General features: G+C 46.7%; 1 protein-coding gene across 1 annotated transcript; it reads left to right on the top strand.

Annotated features, from left to right (window-relative positions):
• The first annotated feature begins 7176 nt into the window (after positions 1-7176).
• LOC136546615 (UDP-glucosyltransferase UGT13248-like) lies at positions 7177-8901 on the top strand. The gene has a single exon (XM_066538584.1). It carries the CDS (start codon positions 7346-7348, stop codon positions 8765-8767), a length of 1422 nt encoding a protein of 473 aa, XP_066394681.1. The 5' UTR covers positions 7177-7345; the 3' UTR covers positions 8768-8901.
• The last annotated feature ends 10874 nt before the right edge of the window (positions 8902-19775 follow it).

Genomic DNA, 19775 nt, shown 5'->3' with positions numbered 1-19775 from the left:
TAACCCCCTGGTTGTCTCTATCTCTACCTCTATTCTCAAAGCCCACATTTTCAGATTTGAAAATTTTTGGCTGTAGAGACATGGTTTCCAGGAGGTGTTGCTGGACAATTGGAATAACTTCAATCTTGGGGCTGATAAAGCTAAAATCCTCACTAAAAAATTTAAATCCCTTAGAGGTGCTCTCAGAAGTTGGAGTGCTAAGATTTCAAATCTAAAATTTACCATTGAAAACATCATTGTCACTATTCAATGGTTGGATATTATAGATAAATATAGGGATTTGAGTCTAGGGGAATGGAATTTTAGGGATATTTTAAGAGAAAAATTGTTGTCCTAGTTAGAACAACAAAGAACTTATTGGAAACAAAGGGGCAATGTCAAATGGGTAACTTTAGGTGATGCTGGTACCAAGTTCTTTCATGCCAATGCCACCATCAGGCATAAGAAGAATTGGGTGAGTAAGCTCAATGATGCTACTGGTAACTCTAAAACTGAACATGCTGATAAAGAAGTGATTATCTAGGAAGCCTTCAAACAGAGACTTGGTCAATCTGACTTCAATGATATTCTCTTCGACCTCCCCTCCTTGATTCAACCAGCCCAGGGTCTTGAGATTCTTGAACAAGAGTTCTCCACTGCTGAAATTGATGAGACCATCAAAAGACTTCCAAATAACAAATCTCCTGGCCCAGATGGGTTTACAAATGAGTTCATAAAAAATGTTGGTCCACCTAAAAAATGACTTCTATGAACTTTGTTGGGTTTTTCGTAACAACAATGTCTGCCTCCAGAGTATTAACTCCTCCTTTATCACTCTTGTTCCAAAGATTGATAGCCACCTGCATTTCTGATTATAGACCCAGTTCTCTTCTTAATTGCTCAATGAAAATCATTACCAAAATCCTTGCCAATAGGTTCCAGGCTGTAATTCCTTCTCTTATACACAAAAACCAGTATGGCTTCATCAAAAACAGAACTATCTAGGATTGCCTTGCTTGGTCCTTTGAGTACCTGCACCTATGTCACCATTCTAAGAAAGAAATCATCATTCTCAAGCTTGACTTTGAGAAAGCTTTTGACAAAATTGAGCACCAAACTATTCTAAAACTTATAGAAGCAAAAGGTTTTGGACCAATTTGGCTTAGAAGGATTAAAAACATTCTCTCCTCTGGGACCTCCAATGTGCTACTCAATGGGGTGCCAAGAAGAACCATCCACTGTAAGGGAGGGGTCAAACAAGGGGATCCCCTCTCCCCTCTTATTTTTGTCTTGGCAGCTGATTTTCTCTAGACCATCCTAAACAAAGACAAAGAGGCCTCCTCAACCTTCCAATTCCTCTGAATTCCTCTTTGGACTTCCCTGTGATTCAGTATGCTGATGACACCCTTATTGTCCTTGAAGGTGACTCAACGCAGTTGTTTTTCTTGAAATCTGTGTAACATTCCTTCTGTGAATCCACTGGGTTAAAAGTGAACTTCAACAAATACATGATGGTTCCAATTAACATTTCTCCTAAAAAGTTTAACCATCTAGCCAATACCTTGGGTTGCTCTAAAGGATCATTCCCTTTCACTTATCTTGACCTTCCCCTTGGGATCACTAAACCCAAAGTTGATGATTTCCTCCCTCTTATTTCTAAGTGTGAAAGAAGATTAGCCTGCACTTCTACTTTCCTCTCCCAGGCTGGGAAACTTGAGCTCACAAATGTTGTGCTTTCAGCTGTTCCCACCTTCCACATGTGTACTCTATCCCTTCCCAAAGGAGTAATTAAGCAGATTGATAAATTCAGGAAACATTACCTTTGGAGAGGGGCAGACATAAATTCAAAAAAACCTCGAAAGGCAGCATGGGAAATGGTGTGTGTACCAAAGGAGGAGGGAGGCCTAGGTGTTATTGACTTAAAAAAACACAATGAAGCTCTACTGGTGAAAAATCTAGATAAATTCTTTAATAAGAAGGACTTGCCTTGGGTTTCTTTGGTCTGGGAGAAGCATTACAACAATGGTAAGTTACCAAGTGCCACTAAAAAAGGCTCATTCTGGTGGAGGGACATCCTCAAGCTTCTACAGCCATTTAAATCCTTCTCCATCATTCACATTCAAAATGGAAGCACTTGCCTATTTTGGGAAGACAAATGGATTCAGCAGACTTTGGAAAATGATTACCCTGAACTTCACTCCTTTGCAAAAAACAAAGTCATCTCAGTCAGGGATTTTTATGCTCAGCAACATCTCCTAGACCTCTTTAATCTGCCCTTGTCCACTGAAGCATATTCCCAACTGCAAGCAGTGCAATCTTTCCTTGAGCACTTTCCTTTAATTGATGAAGATGACAAATGGTCATCCAATTGGGGGGAATTTTCAGCAGCTAGAACCTACAGCTTTTTAATTGGACATAGAGATGTCCACCAAGCATACAAATGGCTCTAAAATTGTTTTTGTCAACCAAAACATAAGGTCTTTTTCTGGTTACTCCTAAATGATAGGATTAGCACAAGGAATATTCTAAGAAGGAAGAATATGCATCTTGATTCATTTAACTATATACTATGTAGCCTTTCAGTCGAAGAAACCTGTCAACACCTTTTCATTGATTGTCCTTTTGCTAATGACCTAATTTGGTTTCATGCCCGGAAGGTCAACCATGGAAGCCATTTTCTTAATAAGACAAATTATGGAGCGGTATAGGGAGAAGAAGAAGGACCTACATATGGTTTTTATTGACTTGGAGAAGGCTTATGATAAAATACCAAGGAATGTTATGTGGTGGGCTTTGGACAAACATAAAGTCCCAACGAAGTACGTCGGGCTCATTAAGGACATGTACAATAATGTTGTGACTAGAGTTCGAACAAGCGATGGAGACACGGATGACTTCCCGATTAGGATAGAACTACATCAAGGGTCAGCTTTGAGCCCTTATTTGTTTTCTTTAGTGATGGATGAGGTCACAAGGGACATACAAGGGGACATCCCTTGGTGTATGCTTTTCGCGGACGATGTAGTGCTAGTTGATGAAAGCCGGACAGGAGTGAATCAGAAACTGGAGTTATGGCGGGAGACTTTGGAGTCCAAAGGTTTTAGACTTAGTAGAACTAAAACTGAGTATATGAGATGTGACTTCGGCACTACTACTCGGGAGGAGGAAGATGTTAGTTTGGAAGGTCAAGTAGTGTCTAGGAAGGATACCTTTCGATATTTAGGATCAATGCTACAGAGGGATGGGGATATTGATGAAGATGTTAGCTATAGAATCAAAGCAGGGTGGATGAAGTGGCGGCAAGCGTCTGGTGTCCTATGTGACAAAAGGGTACCACATAAGCTAAAAGGCAAGTTTTATAGGACGGTGATTAGACCTGCTATGTTGTATGGTGCAGAATGTTGGCCTACGAAAAGACGACATATTCAACAGCTAAGTGTCGCGGAAATGCGTATGTTGCATTAGATTTGCGGTCATACAAGAAGGGATCGAGTTCGGAACGATGATATACGTGAGAGATTAGGGGTAGCACCAATTGAAGAAAAGCTTATCCAACATCGGTTGAGATGGTTTGGACATGTGCAACGGAGACCTCCAGATGCACCGGTGCGTAGTGGAATCCTAAGTCAGGATAGTAACGTGAAGAGAGGCAGAGGAAGACCGAAGTTGACTTGGGTAGAGGCAATAAAAGGAGACTTGAAAGGATGGAATATACCCAAAGACTTAGCCTTAGATAGGAGTGCTTGGAAGACAGCTATTCACGTGCCTGAACCTTAATTGCTTCTGTTGGGTTTCAACTCTAGCCTACCCCAACTTATTTGGGACTTAAAGGTTTTGTTGTTGTTGTTGTTGTCGTCCTTTTGCTAATGACTACTGGAGCTTGTTGGGTATCAGTTTTCAGGAATAGAGCAGACATCTTTGAATGCATATCACAGCTCAGAGGCCAATCTCATCCAGTCTTCTTCATGATGGTTGCATTTTTAATGTGCTGGGCAATTTGGTCTGTCAGAAACGATTTCATCTTCAAAAATAAGCAGCCAGAGATACAAACAACAAAGAGAATATTCCTAAAAGAGTAATCACTTCTGAGCCTAAGGGCAAAAGCCAAAGTTTCAATCACTTTTGATTTATGCATCCAGAATCTGTTGTAATCTTTTTACTCTTCCTTGCCTTTTTCATTTCCTTTGTTTCTTAAACTGTTTGTACAGTAACTTTTTAACTCTTGTGCTTTTTTCTTTACTCAATAAATTTCTGTAGGGGTTCACACCCCTCCAGTTTCGTCAAAAAAAAATTATCTAGGGGTGGGGGTGGGGGTGTGTGTGGGGGGGGGGGGGGGGGGTGGGGGGGGGGGAGTGGGGAATATCAGAGACTTTCCTTGAGGTGCTCCTCTGTGCGTAGGTCACAGAGGCCGGCTAAAGGGATAGACATCAGTGGCAGATTGGAGATGAAGACCACGAGGGTAGCAGCAACTCGATCTGATGAGCAGATGAGACAAGTTTCATGGGACTGAGATCAAGGTTGGCTTGGGGTTGTCGCCTGTGGATGTTTGACCTTCTCTGACAAGACTGAAGTAGTAATCAAGTGAAATTTGTGGGTGCCACTAGGTTCTTAGTGAAACTCCACTAGATCTATCCCTTCTCCCATATAAATATATATAGTAGATCTCCTAAAATTAACTTTTGGACATGAGGATTTTGCTCCAGAAGATTGCCAAAAACCTCTGCCTGATTTGTATCTTGACAAGGGTGCCCATATATCAGCGTTTAATCATTATATTCTTCCTTCTTCCCCTATCCTTGACCTCTTCTCTCACACACCCTGCACGCTTCCACCTCTCCTTTCTCACTCATGTGCGCTGGCAGCTGCAATGCTGCATAGAGAAAGAAATTTTATGCTGACAGTACCGCATCACGCTTTTCGTGTGAGACCGCCCCGATGATCTTCATGCGGCATCCTGACCCCAATGCGCAGTCCAGCGCCGAAACTACCTGGCGAGCGCACGGGTGGGATTTGTGACATGGGTAGGATCTACATAACAACGTGGACACTTGGCGATCATCAGGGTGATTTTGCACTGTAAGTGCAGTGTGGCTATAGTTGGAGTAGGGCCCATAGGATATATAGGAGACCTCTCTATCTCTCCTTTCTTTAGGGGAGAGTAGATTAATTTCGAAATATCTCCCAAAAGTTATAGGGAAAGACGATCATATAGGTGATCTAATGGACCAGAGCAAGTATATCTCATATTTTAGCGATAAAAGAGCAAATTAGAGATTTGGTGGAGTTATTCTTAGCCTGTCGATCAATTGTCGGCCGAGCGAGCCTAATGAAAAATAGCAGTTGCTCGCGGATCCAAACGAGTGGGTTGAGTAGGACACGTGGATCCAGTCGAGTGGGACATCTAGTGAGACTGTCCAGACGTGCGCATTGGGTTCGATCACAGAATTATCTATTCTATAGCCGCCATAGAGAAGTATACTCTATATTAAAAGGAATTTTTGATGGAAATAATTGGCAGAATTAAAATATATGGATTTTGAATAAAATCCATACTGCACTCCGCAGAAGCTCACATAATAAAATGTACGTCACTGCTGACAGAAAATTCATGCATTCGACAGGAAGCTTAAGTCATCGATGACGTGCGAGATAAAGAAAACGACCAAGCCAAGAAGCAAAAAGTGACGATTCCGCACCACGTGTGCATGTAGGAAAAAAAAACCAGGAGAAATCGACAAACAAGGAAGAAGCGCGTCTCATGTACTACGGGCCAGTGCCGGCACTGCAAGGGTGCACGTGCTGCAATGGCCTAGGGCCGGCGGCGGGGGCAGCCTAGGATCCCACGTATACAGGCCCTCAGCACCGTATGCCCTTTAGGTATACTACGCGTAACGCGTCTACACGAACGGCCGAATGCCCGTGCCGTTGAAGGGTGAAAGCGAATCGCCGTCCATGATCCGTCTCGCCGACACCACGCGTGCGGCACAAGCACTGCGGCTCCCGTCCGGCTGTCCCGTGGTTTATCGGTACAACGCCGCCGGGTAGGCCGTAGGCGGGTATGGGACGCAGACGACGGCAAGGCGACGATCTAGATATTTTTTTTCCTTGATCGTTTTTTAATCTAAATTAATTACTTTGGATTTCTAGTACTCGGTACTTATATAGTCATGTTTTTTTTTTCTAATTTAGGTGTTAGAAACTTAGAATGCTACCTAAGAAACATTTGTCGGAGTCTCAGAAAAGAAAACGGAAAAGAGTAGAAGATCAATTTATTGAATCTCAAAAAGGTGCTATACATAAGTTTTTTTTAAGCTTCAAGTAGTGTTGTGCATGATGATAATCCTGTAGATGCACTTGATATTGAAGAACAAGGGCAGCAACACCAACAAGTTAATGATAATTTAAGTGAACAAGTTGATGACATTGATGATGCTACGTAGAATTAAAATTTACAGCCTTCCTCTCAACCTGAAAATTTAATTGATGATATGCAAGAAGCTTCTATTCATGATGTCTTTGATCCTAGAACTTAGGGAAATCTTGATAATAAGGGTAGAGATATATTGATTGAAAAGGGACCGTTGAGAGAATTGAATCTTGAGTTCCCTGCAGATGCTCTTAATAGACATGTCAGCGCTTGAGATTCTGGAGTTGGTTGTAGCTACAGATTGCTATCCAAATGTTTCAGTTGCCTTTCGAATCCTCTGAACTGTACATGTGACTGTAGCTTCAGCTGAAAGAAGTTTCTCAAAATTGAAGTTATTGAAGAACTATTTGAGATCAACTATGTCGCAAGAAAGGTTAAATGGATTAGCTATGTGCACAATCGAGAGAGATATCTTGGACACTATTGATCTCAATACCGTCCTTGATGATTTTTTGCATCAAGAAACGCCCGAACAACCATCTTTTTATGAGAAGCAATGGATATTATGGAATTCTATTCTTCCTTAAGGTAATCATATTAGTTTTAGTCTACATTGTTCCTCGATAATTATCAAATATGTTAAATTAAAAATATATCACTGGATTTATTTTTGCTTTGCAAAAAAAATAGCACTTATATATATTATAAGATTTATATATAGTCTAGAGGACGAGTTCGTCCTCAGAATCTTAGGACCGGCACTGCTGCCGGTGCAGATCCAGGAGATCCGTTTTTCACCGAATTCAATAGAAACAGTTGGCCGCTTGGGCTTTGCTTCAGCATCTGATGATTTGTCGCTGAAGCATGAGGAGTTCACGACGGACGTCGTCTATCTATATATAGAGCAACACTTGCACTCTCGTACTTCCCAAGAACACCGCCATTGCAAATCTATCTGTGATATAGAATCAGCACATTCATTCACTCATTAGTTGTACCATGGCGGCGAGGTCGTCCGACCAAAGCGTCCACGTTCTTCTCCTCCCATTCCCCACACAGGGCCACATCAACCCGCTGCTCCAGTTCGGCAAGCGGCTCGCCGGCCGCAGTGGCGTCCGGTGCACCCTGGCGGCGACCCGTTTCGTGATCAGCTCGACCAAGCCGACCCCAAGCTCGGTCCACGTCGCCGCCATCTCCGACGGCTGCGACGAGCGCGGCCCCGATGAGCTAGGAGGGATGGGCGTCCCCTACTTCGAGCGGATCGAGTCGGTCGGGTCCGAGACGCTGGACGAGCTCCTCCGGTCGGAGTCGGAGGTGGGGCGGCCCGTGCACGTGGTGGTGTACGACGCGGTCGCGCCGTGGGCGCAGCGCGTGGCGAGGCGACGCGGCGCGGCGTCCGCGGCGTTCCTCACGCAGCCGTGCGCCGTGGACATCGTGTACGCGCACGCGTGGGCCGGCCGGGTGCCGCCCCCGCCGCTGCTGCGCCCGGAGGAGGTGCTGCGGGACCTGCCCGGGCTGTCGACGCAGCTCGAGGTCGGCGACGTGCCCACGTTCTTCGCTGACATCAGGTACCCCCCGTGTTTCCGGGAGCTGCTGCTGAACCAGTTCCTGGGGCTGGACACCGCCGACCATGTGCTCGTCAACTCGTTCTACGACCTGGAGCCGCAGGAAGCGGACTACTTGGCGTCTACGTGGAGAGCCAAGATGGTGGGGCCGACTGTCCCGTCGGCGTTCCTAGACAACCGACTGCCGGATGACGTGTCCTACGGCATCCACCTGCACGCCCCAATGGCGGCAGAAAGCATGGCGTGGCTGGACGCCCAGCAGGCGCGGTCCGTTCTGTACGTCTCCTTCGGTAGCATGGCGTCGCTAGGCCCGGACCAGATGAGCGAGATAGCCGAGGGCCTCTACAGCAGCGGCAAGCCCTTCCTGTGGGTCGTCCGGGCCACGGAGACTGCCAAGCTACCCAAGGGCTTCGCCGACGACAAGGCGGCGAAGGCCAGCAGGGGGCGCCTGGTGTCGTGGTGCCCGCAGCTGGAGGTCCTGGCGCACCCCTCCGTCGGCTGCTTCTTCACGCACTGCGGCTGGAACTCGACGGTGGAGGCGCTCAGCGCCGGCGTGCCCATGGTGGCGATGCCGAACTGGGCGGACCAGACGACGAATGCCAAGTATATTCAGGACGTGTGGCGTGTCGGCGTACGGGTGCGCCCGGATGCCCAGGGGGTGGTGAGGAGCGCGGAGATGGAGAGGTGCGTGCGGGACGTCATGGAAGGCGAAATGTGCAAGGAGTTTAGGAAGAGAGCTCTGGACTGGAGCGGCAAGGCAAGGAATGCCATGGGTGAAGGCGGTAGCTCGGATGTCGCCATCTCGGACTTCCTATCCTGTTTTGGACACTCCACTCGTGTGACTCCTGCCAACTGATTGATCATGTCCGGATCCACCGTTTGACGTCTCGTTCGTTGCTTATACGGTTTCACCTCTTAATATATACAAAGATATCCGCGTCTCCTATACATTTGAAGAGATGGTCGATACGTATGGAGGCTCTCGATCAATTTCCAGCGTATAAATTGCACCCCAAAATTTTGTCAACACAAAATGTAAATGGTTGTTTGGCAGGACGTGTGCAATATATAATTATATATACACTACCGGAGACGGCTTTTTTATCGAGTGTTCCAGACTTTGCCGAGTATTTTTTATCAGGCACTCAGTAAAGAGGCTGTTTGTCGAGTGCTAGAGAGAAAACACTCAGCAAGCAACTGGCACTCGGCAAAAAGGTGGTTTACCAAGTGCCGAACACTCGGCAAAGAATAACACTCGGTAAAGACCAGGTTTGCCGAGTGTCAAACAATAACTTACGCGAAGAGGCCGACTTCGGTTTCGCGAAACCTCCTCAATTTTTTATCACAGCCTCCACATATGATATCTTGACATCTTGACAAGTTTCATGATTTTCGGACTTCGTTTGGTTTTTATAGAATTTAAAAACAACTCGATCGCAAATTCGTGGTCATGTTTCGTGAATAAGATGTTCGAAATTGGTGGTCTGTTCCTGGATACGGCCTCACATCATACTAAATACCATGAATATCATTTTTTTATTTATTTTTTTTCATTATTCGAATGACTAGCCGTTATAATTTGAATTATTCAAGAAAATTCAATTAAATGAAATAAATTAAAGAAATATAGAAAAAGTCCGAGAAATGTGCCACATTGTAACATGGAGTATCAGGTATTGTCTGAGGACCGCAGAAAAAGTTTGGAGGTCAAAACTTAAAAAAAATATGGGTTGTCGAGTGTCAAAAAAATGACACTCAGTAAATGAGCCTCTTTGCCGAGTGTCAGGAGAAGACACTCGACAAAGGAGCCTCTTTGCCAAGTGTCAGGACCTATGACACTCGGCAAAGAATTTTTTAAAAAAAATGAAAAAACCCCTCTTTGCCGGTGCCAGTCCGGATGGTACTCGACAAAGAATTTTTAAAAAAATTAAAACCCCTCTTTGCCGAGTGCCAGTCCGGGTGGCACTCGGCAAAGAATTTAAAAAATTAAGTTTTTTTAAAAAAAAACCCTCTTTGCCGAGTGCCTGGCCAGGTGACACTCGGCAAAGAATTAAAAAAATAAAAAAAACTTTGCCGATTGTCAGATCGAGGGCACTCGGTAAAGAGGGGATTTAACCTCCCGGCACAGCCGGCCCACACACACCGTACACACGCACACACGCACGCCCAAGCTAGCGCCGCCACCACCCCCGCCCACGCCAGCGCCATCGGAGGAGGAGGAGAAAGAGAGGAGGAGGAGAGGAGAGGAGGATGGAGGAGGAGGAAGGAGGAAGGAGGAAGAAGAAGAAGAAGGAGGCGCCAGCCCCGGAGGATGGAGGAGGAGGAAGGAGGAAGGAGGAAGAAGAAGAAGGAGGCGCCAGCCCCGCCGGCACCCCTGCCCGCACCCGCGCCGTTCCCGGCGCTTCCCTAGCCGTCGCCTTGTCCACCGGCGCCCTGGCCCCTTCACCACCGTCGCCCTACGACGCCCGCTAGGTATGCACTACCGTCGTCGTCGTCGTAGTATTACTAGTAGTTGCGGTAGTAGTAGTGGTAGAGTAGCAGTGGTGGTAGTCGTAGGAGTGGTTGTGACATTGTTGTATATATGTGGTTGGATATAATCTTGTGCTTGTCGGCCATCGTGCCGTTCATATATATGTGCATGTCGGCCATCATGCCGTTGGTTTTCTTGCAGGTTTTGAAAACCTCACCGTGCAGGGGAGGTGCTGCTAAAATTTTGTATTGACATTTTTATGTTTCTTTTTTTGTAAAGAAGAGCCCATCGGAGCGGAGCCAGAGTACCTCGGCGACCCCGATCGCCTTCCTCGCCGCTATGGGTCTGCCTGCACCGCGTCGCCTCGCCACTGCACCGACCCGCCGCGGGCCCGCTAGCCTAACTCCACCGCCACCCTAGGTATAACCCCTCTTTCCGTATTATGGTCGTAGATCACGTAACCCAGTTAGGCGTCACCCGTTCGAAAGAGATACGGTCGGAATGGAAGTAGACAATGAAACAGTTATTGAAGAGGACGCTGGAGATGAGGTGCAAAATGTGAAGGACTTACAAATGCTTGAGCGATTACATTTAGACGATGATAATGACAACATTGCTCATTTGGATAGTGTTGATTATTTCGACATGATTGATAGTGATGATGAGACTTATGATCCAGCTAATCCCGATCATGAAGATTATTTCTAATACATGTAATACTATGTTATTTTGTAATTATGTTTTGTTTATTTTGCATCTATTTCTAAGTACTTCTTGTTTATTTGTGCTTATTGGTTTACTCTTTTTAATTGTAGGTGATTGAACAAAGATGGTGGGCGGTGGGATGAGGAAGCTAACGTCCTTGTACCGAAGGACAAGAACCGCTGCACCAGGGGAGAGTAGGAGGAGGAGCAGCCGCAGGAGGGAGTCGTCGCCTGCCGCCCTATCACTTGAGGAGGAGGAGCAGGTGCCCCAGGAGAACGCCGCGCATCCCCAGTGCTGGGAACAGATGGTGGATAGGTGGTGCTCACGCGAGTGGGAGGAGACGCACAACTTGTGCCGGGAGCGGCATTTGATGATGATAGGTGTAGCACACCATCAAGACAGCCACAACCTTAGCGGATACACATAAACATAGGTACGCAAATTCATTTATTTATTCTAACGCTCAATTCTGCATGATTTCTAATCATCTTGCATTTTTTTCATAGTCGGCGTCACATGGTGGCCAGCCTTGCTCCATCTTCAAGGCATTTGCTATGGCCCATAAGGGCAAGGCCATGTCCGACGTCGACTACAACCCGGAGGACGGGCTCGAGGCGTACAGCAATGCGACTGTCCACAACCGCCTTAGTGAGTACACATCGATGGCAAGGGAGGTCCATGGGTCAGAGTACGATCCGAGCACCGAAGACCTTGATGCAGAAGTCATCATGAGGGTGGGAGGAGGCAAGAAGCATGGGCGGTATTGGATTGGCGATGGCGCAATCGACTCGGCCACTACTCCTAGTCTCTCCCAAATTCGAGCAAGCAGCATGAGCAGGAGCCCGGCCATACGACCTCGGCAGGACACTTGACACCACCGGGTGGAGGCACTCGAGGTTATTCCTGGTTTATTCGTCATTCATTGGTTTTTTCATACCTTTCCTTTGCATTATTGTAACATTGGGGTGAATATATCGTAGGCCCAGCTAGAACAAGAGAGGAGGATACGGGAGCAGATGCAGGCGAAGATGGAGAGGGTGGAGGCCGAGCGGGAGGCCGAGCAGCAGAGGATGGCGGAGATTTTTTAGTACATGCAAAGTCTTGACGCCGCTACGGGTGTAGCTCCGCCACCTTCGCTATTCGCTCCACCTCCACCTCCACCTCCTCACTATTCTACTCCTGTGAGTATAAATGTTTTAGTTTGTATGTTCATGCTTACGGTCAAACCTAGTGGAGTATGAAAGTTTTATTCATGTATGGTATATATTTATCTTGTCTCACACATGCAATCTCTTCTCCTTTGTGTAGAATCAATCGGCGGTATCGAACGATCCTCATGCTTCAGCGAATCCTTCACCAAATCAGTGATGATACTTGTGGTTGTTAATGATACTTCTATTTGCAATTGTGGTTGAAGATGATGGAGCACTTGGATTACTTGTGAACTTATTTGTGATATATTGTGAGACATGAGACGTTTGTGATATATATGTGTTGTTGATGATATATATGTGATGTTGGTGATGTTTGTTATATATATCTTCTGTTTATTTGGATGGGATGTAAAAAACAAATTAAAAAGTTGTTTTCAGTCACTTTGCTGAGTGTAATGGCCATGACACTCGGCAAAGTGGCTATCTGGGAACTATCTAGAAACATGCTTTGCCGAGTGCAAAGACCATTGCACTCGGCAAACATCAGAGATTTGCCGAGTGCCATGTGACAGGCACTCGGCAAACATTATATACTTTGCCGAGTGTCTTTCCGGCGGCACTCGGCAAAGTGACCATCTTTGCCGAGTGTCTAAGTCAACGACACTCGACAAAGTGAGACCTTTGCCGAGTGCTTGACCTTGGCACTCGGCAAAGCCGCCGTCACGGTGGCGCTCGCCGTCACGGCCACTTTTCTTTGCCAAGTGTCGGATTGGCACTTGTCCGATAAAGTGCACTCGGCAAAGAGGTCTTTGCCGATAAACTGTTTACCGAGCGCCCTTTGCCGAGTGTAACACTCGGCAAAGGATTTGCCGAGTGTATCGGCCTTGCGAGTGCCTGAGGCACTCGGCAAAGAAGCTGTCTCCGGTAGTGATAGCATATAAGCACTCAAGTGATAAAAAATTGTTAAAAAGCATAAGCTAATTGGCTCATATTTTATACTACTTTAATTTAAAAGTTTTAGTTTAACTAATCGGTGCATGCATCTCACAACTCAATATGATACAAGGACCAAAGATCTCAAATCTGAATCCAACTAGGGCAAAAACATTGTAGCCAGCTCATATATATTCAGTGGTTGACCCAGGGCCCAGTGACCCTGGACGTATATATGGGCATGCAGCCTGAGGCACGGCGACCTAGCCCAAAGCCCGTCTTTTGGCCCAGCATGAGCATGGCCCGGCCCGGTGAGGAGCAGGCCCGGGTTGGCCCGGCCCAAGGGAGCAGCCCGTGCCTGGGCCTTAGCCCAAGCACAACGTTTTGGCCTGGCCTGGCTCGGTAAATGGCCAAAGACCTGATGAAGGCCCACTATGTCTATGGCCCAACAACAACTCCCAACGTGGCCTGTACACTAACTCGGCTATTCCCACCCGTGTCCGCTATCTCAGCGACTACTCTGCTTCCCCTTCCTGGCGTCAAATCCGAGCGCCTCCCTCTTCCCGGCGCGACACTTCCTTCGTGGCGGCCGCTCCCTCCCCTTTCGGGCCGCTCCCTCCCTCCCCTCGTGATCGCGACCTCTCGATGCGGCGCGGATGGCCCGTCCCTCCCTCTCACCCGCCACCGCACGTGGAGCTGGACCATGCGACCTCGGCCACCTCTTCCACGCCCTCCCACGCGACTGGCTCCCCATCCCTCGTCCCAAGCCAATCCGGCCTCCCCGTCCTTCATCCCAAGCGGATTCGGCGGCCTCCTCCTCCACGCCCCCACGCAGCCGCGCCACATCCCGCAGGCACCGCGCGGAGGAGGCTCCCTCTCCTACTCCATCACTGCGCTATGGCCTCCTCCAACAGTCGAAGCTTGTGCAGCGGCCGCTCCTTCGTGGGTCTCAGGCCAGCCTGACACGTTGGATTGGCCGTGCTTCTTGGGCCGGTCCGGCCCAAAAACGGCCCAGCATGCCGTCAGGCACGACGCCTAGCTCGGCACGACCCGGGCGGTACGCCGGCCCGACCCCCTTCAGGCCACGCCCGGCACGGACCCGTGACGTGCCTGGCCGGGCCGGCCCATTGCCCATTTATACCTAGGCGCCGGCTCGGGCTCCGGTGCTATCGCACGTTGAGAAATCCGTTGCTTTTTGCACCGTGCTGAAAGGTTAAAATAAAACACATAAACTCATAGATGTCTTAGAGCTTCGCTCGGGCTCCATTCAAGCCTTGAGAGTCCGCTACTGTAAATATTTGACGTCTGATAGGGATGTGAGAGCATGGACATAAATAGGGAAATCTTGTCCAAAATGGGACATGTCACACCGACTAAATTTGTCTTTCTGCTCCAATTCTTTTGCTATATCAGATTCATATTGTGGGAGACGAATTTCCCGCAAATGCATGATGCATGTTAACACTTAGCACCAACCTCCAACGAACCCCTCCCCAACCTTAACCTACCCGAGCGGCCGAGCCGACACCTTTTCTTCGTCGTGCAGGGACGACTGACGAGCGAGCTGACGGCACGAAGTAAATCGTTTTGTCGATATATACTTCGCCGTTCTTGGTAGTATCTGGTGCTGCCTGTGCCCAGTTTCATGTCGATAGCAAACGGATAACATGACAAGCACGTTTCTTGTCTCCGGCTCGCACCATGCGTTTCGCGACTTACGACCGCGCGACAGACATTTGAAGCCTGTCGTCTACGCTGGCTGCCTGGCTGGAGAAGGAAAAACCGGCACTGCTTCTGCTACTCTCTAATCCTTGCCTAGCGCGGTTACTGTCATGCATGCGAGCAGTAGCTAGCTGCCGCGCGCCCGTTGTGGTCAATTTGGCCCCGCACCCGCAAGCACAAGCACGGCGCGTCGCCCGTTGCTGTCGCCGCGGCCGGCGCATTTGTCACTGTGCCGTCGCCTTCGACCAGCGTGTACGCTCCACTCTACGGTCTGTGATACAGGCTATCTTAGCGGATGGGAGGCCCGCCGCTCGTCGGCGAGATGGGCCGCGCGCGCGTCGTGAGCAGCTCGGGCTGAAGGCATGTCGCGCTGCGGCGTGCAGGAGATGGGTATGAATCATTTTCATGCAGCCGATCAATGTTTTCAATAGGAATCTATACTTCCTCCGACCTCCGTTCCAAACTGTCAGTTTTATCTACATATAATGTATGTATATCTTGATACGTATAAAAAGTTATATATAACTAGAAAAGCCAAAACAACTTAGTATAGTTTAGATTGAAGGGTGTACATCACCAAATCTAGCCAACAGTGATATTCTAGTAAACAAAATTCGATCTATTCAGTTGACTATATAAAATAGAAAATCATTATTACCCTCGTGTGGGCACTAGATAACCAACCACAATCGCAAAGCTGTTGCCGCATCAGTCTCTTCCCCGGCTACCATATCCAGGGTTAATGCCTAGATTGAATTCCGGATTAATACCTTGGCCTTGACCTCCAATGACACTGCCGTGCCTGCACTTGGATCGCTAGTGGCCGATCCAAATTTTTTCCCTCTTTACCAGCCATTAATAAAGGACGCTCAGCATGTGCGTACGACGTTTAGAGGAAATATGTGTCCGATGACTGTTGTTTTGTGCTAAGGTATCGATGATCTGTCTCCATATACGCGAGAAAAGTGCAACTACCGTTTTTGAAGACTTCAAGCAGCAACTTCAGGTTCTTTTTTGATGGAGATTGTCATCCTTTTATGTTGGAGCATCTGGAGTTCTGGACAGTGCGGAATAAATTCATTTTTGAAGGAATTCATCCCACATTGGTGGCAGTCCGTCAGGTTTCCAAGCAGGAATTCGCTATGGTTATCAGGAATTCTGGTAAGCTGGTCGCGCAAGTCCAACGACTGTCTCTTATCTGCCCGTCCACTCACCCCGAAACCATTCTAAAATTAAAAAAAACTCACCTCACCGCAGCTCCGCGACCACACTCCGGCACGCTGCCTCGGCGATCGCGCTCTCCACCACGCCGCCCTCTCCATCACGCCTTCGCTCCACCGGCCGGTATCTCCACCGCGCCCAAGCGTGGCAGCCGGTCTTCCTCCCTATCCACTGCGCCTCTTGCCCGCCACAGCCTTCTCCAGCGCGTGGACCTACCACGGCCTTCTCCACCAGAGCGGCAAGCTCTGCGCCACCGACGAGTTCTACACCGTTTAACTCCATGCGCCGACGATCCTCCATTCGCAAGCAGCAAGGAGATGTTGCGCTGAAAGAGCTTGTTGCAAGCCTATGTTTCAAATGTTTAAGAGGTTTCAAATATATGTTGCAAGTGTTTCATATGGATGTTGCAAAATTAGATCGGGATGTTGCAATGGTTGTATACGTATGTTGCAAAGCTTCTGTTCCCAATGTTTCATCAATTTTTTCAGACGTTTGTTGCAAGAGTGTTTATTTGGGTGTTGCACATGTTTCACACATATGCTGCAAGTGTTTTACCTAGATGTTGCGTATGTTTTTACAATAGTTTCAAGTATTTTTTAGGTGTTATGGCAAGTGTTTCAGATCCATGTTTTAAGCGTTTTTCTGTCTTCAAACGTATGTTGCAAGTGTTGCATCTGGATGTTTCAAAAATAGATCAGGTGTTGCATCTCCCTCCTCGCCTTCTGCTACCTCGCCTTGGTGTCTCCTCCTCCTCCTCCCAGCACTGGCTGGGCATCTGAACTAGAGGCGCACGTGAGCACTGCCCCTCCTCCCCCTCTTCTTGATGCTGGTGACGTTCGGGACGGTGCGGGTTCCCGCGTGAGGCGCAGGCGTGCGAACATGGGCGTCCGTCCGGACGTCCGCGCACTAGCACTGCTGTATGGTTATCCATAGGGCGAAAATAAAATACTTTCTACATATTGTCACATGGATATACTCTTTGTTGTAATTGCCACTCTCTTCTTTCGTCCTGTTCGCTTGGCTGATGAGCCATGGCTGAAAGTACAGTTGGTTGATTTGTTGTGAGAGAAAAATAAGGTTCCTTAGCTGAAAAAGTACGGCTTATAAGCCAAGCGAACAAGGCACTTATTTTTTCATTTCCTTCTTTGTTTTATTAGTTCTTCTGTAAGACTTTTCCCTCCCTTTTTGTAATAATAAATTTTTCAGTAGGGGAAACCCCTCCTATTGCCTCAAAAAATCTAAACCTTTGGTGGGCCGAAACCATTTGCCAGGCCCAATTAGCACCTTATCATCACACGTATCTGATTTGTCACTGAATTTTGAAAAAATCCTGAATGAATCTAATGCAATTTTTGGTGGAATGGGCTCTGCCTGATGTTGCACCTGACTTGTGGGTACCGGTCTTGCCTCGGCCATCGCCGGCGACGAGCTTAGTATACCCTTGAACATCGGACTTGCCATGCATGGTAGTGTTGATTGTGAAGTCCAGCACGTCCCCTAGAGTACGTGGATGCGAGACTCTAGAATCTAGATGGGGCCATGGGGGCAATGGTCCTCGCCAGAGTCATGATATGACGAACCATGTCATCAAAGATTCTCTTTGACAAAGGTGTTTTGTCATTTTGGTCACGACCAGATAGCATACCTGATCCCTAGAAGAAATCTCCTTCTCGGCTTGCTTCTCTTACTACCAATATTTCACAGCATGCTTTGTATCACCATCCACATTTGGTGAATTAACTTTTGCCTCTGTTAGTGCTAGTCACGTTGAAATGATGCAATGTTCATGTCTGAACAAAAACACATCTCAACAGAAGTGGGATTAGATATGTAGTCACTCTCTGATGCAATTCGTTGGGTGAAGATAGGGAACAACACTAATTTCCAGTAGCTATCGGCCATCTTGATCTAGAACAATAATAATGTTTTTTCTAGAAAACTTGTGCACCACAATAACAAACATTCAAGAAGATACACATCGGCAAAAGCGCTATATTTTTATTGCAACTGATGCTAGAAAAACGGGCCGATGGGTCCGTTCGAGAAAAAATTGCAGCTGATGCTAGTTGAGACAGAAGCATGCATTTTCAAGCATGGAGTTTTGCACCTTGTCCAGAAAGTTTACTCATACCAAATTGTTGCAGGGACCTAAAAGTCTGTCATGTTTTATATGACAGAGGCCACAACTGACCACACCCGGAGTTAGGTTTGCCATACTGAGTCTAATGTTTAGTTCAGAGTAACAGTTCAGTGTGCCACAAAACTGAAGCTACAAAAAAAAAGTTGATTTTGCATATCAACTGATGGATGCCAAAGTGCTACGGCCACTTGGTGGTCTAATAATGTCTATTAGGTGTGCCCAGCTGGGAATCTAGAAACATATGTTAAAAGATTCTCCTTATTTTCTACATTTAGCCTCTCCTTATTTTTCATAAAGGAAATATTAATGGTACTAGGGGCCTACTTGGTTGACATCCAAAATTTGCTATGCTAAAAATTTGGCAAGCCAAAAGTTGGACAAAAATATTGCCATAGATTTAGCAAGCCAAATGTGAGAATTTGACAAGTTTTAATAGCAAACCAAATACTAGCCAAAATCATGGCTTGCCAAATCATTGACATGATAAATTTTGGAAGCGAACCAACCCTAAAGTAATCATGCTTGCGGACTTGAAGACTCCAACACAGCCTCCACGTCATGCACCACTCGCACCAATAATATGGAATCACCTTATAGACAACAGTTGTCTAGATCACTACGCTTGTCCTAAGCAGAGGCGGTTGTGTTGCTTTTATAACTTTTGCGGGCATATATGAAACTTATATTAATGGAGCAATCACATTGGGTCATTGGCCTAGCAATTGTCATGCAAATTTAAGCCTACAACTCGATTTGGACTTCTTCGTGCTAATAGTGGAGCTAAGATTTATAACAAGGTGGTTGAGTCATCATCAGCCCGATTTGATCATATTAGGATCTTAAACTTTTTGTTGTTATTATATAATGTTTTGCGCCGATAGACTAAGCCGCGGGTTTGTTTTCCTTATATAAATAAGTCTAATTTGATAGGTAGTATATGCATATTACCAGAGCAATCATGTTGACCTAGCTAAGCTAGCTATCTGTCCTGAAAAATTTGAACTTCTAATAAGATGCTCAGTTTGGATTTTTCTCCGTTTTCGAGAGAAGACTTTCATGGTTGTACAGTCACCAGATCCCTATTTGGTCAGAAAGGATTCGAAACTCTGAGCTGATACTGGCTAGCACCAATGAACAAACTGTGACGTAGCTTTCTGGCGGGTACACGCAAGTTATGGAAACAATCAAGATTTTGACCTTGTCTTGCCAAGCTACAATCATTGTGATGGGTGATGTCGTCGTCGATAGGATCTGGACAAGTTCTCAACTACACATGGAAACACGGATTGGTGCGAGTGGTGCATGACGATGTTGTGACTTGCATAACCGGCCATGTGATGAAAGGCATGACGCATGAGTGCATGACTACTGAACCTCGAAGAAAACTGAGGTGAAATTTCATAGGTCCATTGGAACTATAAAAAAAATTCAAAGGTCCGTTATTTGGGGCGCTCTTTTATAGGGATTCAGCTTTCTGAGGAGAACAATAAAATGCACACTCATATCAGGAATAAAATTA

This window comes from Miscanthus floridulus, chromosome 3 (genome assembly GCF_019320115.1).
Source record: "Miscanthus floridulus cultivar M001 chromosome 3, ASM1932011v1, whole genome shotgun sequence".
NCBI classification, from domain to species: domain Eukaryota; kingdom Viridiplantae; phylum Streptophyta; class Magnoliopsida; order Poales; family Poaceae; genus Miscanthus; species Miscanthus floridulus.
The sequence above is the reverse complement of the archived record's forward strand: the minus strand, read 5'-3'. Positions and strand labels throughout refer to the sequence as shown.

What these genes read in the sequence shown, in the direction of transcription:
- LOC136546615 (XM_066538584.1), top strand. Translation starts at nt 7,346, where the DNA reads ATGGCGGCGAGGTCGTCCGACCAAAGCGTCCACGTTCTTCTCCTCCCA.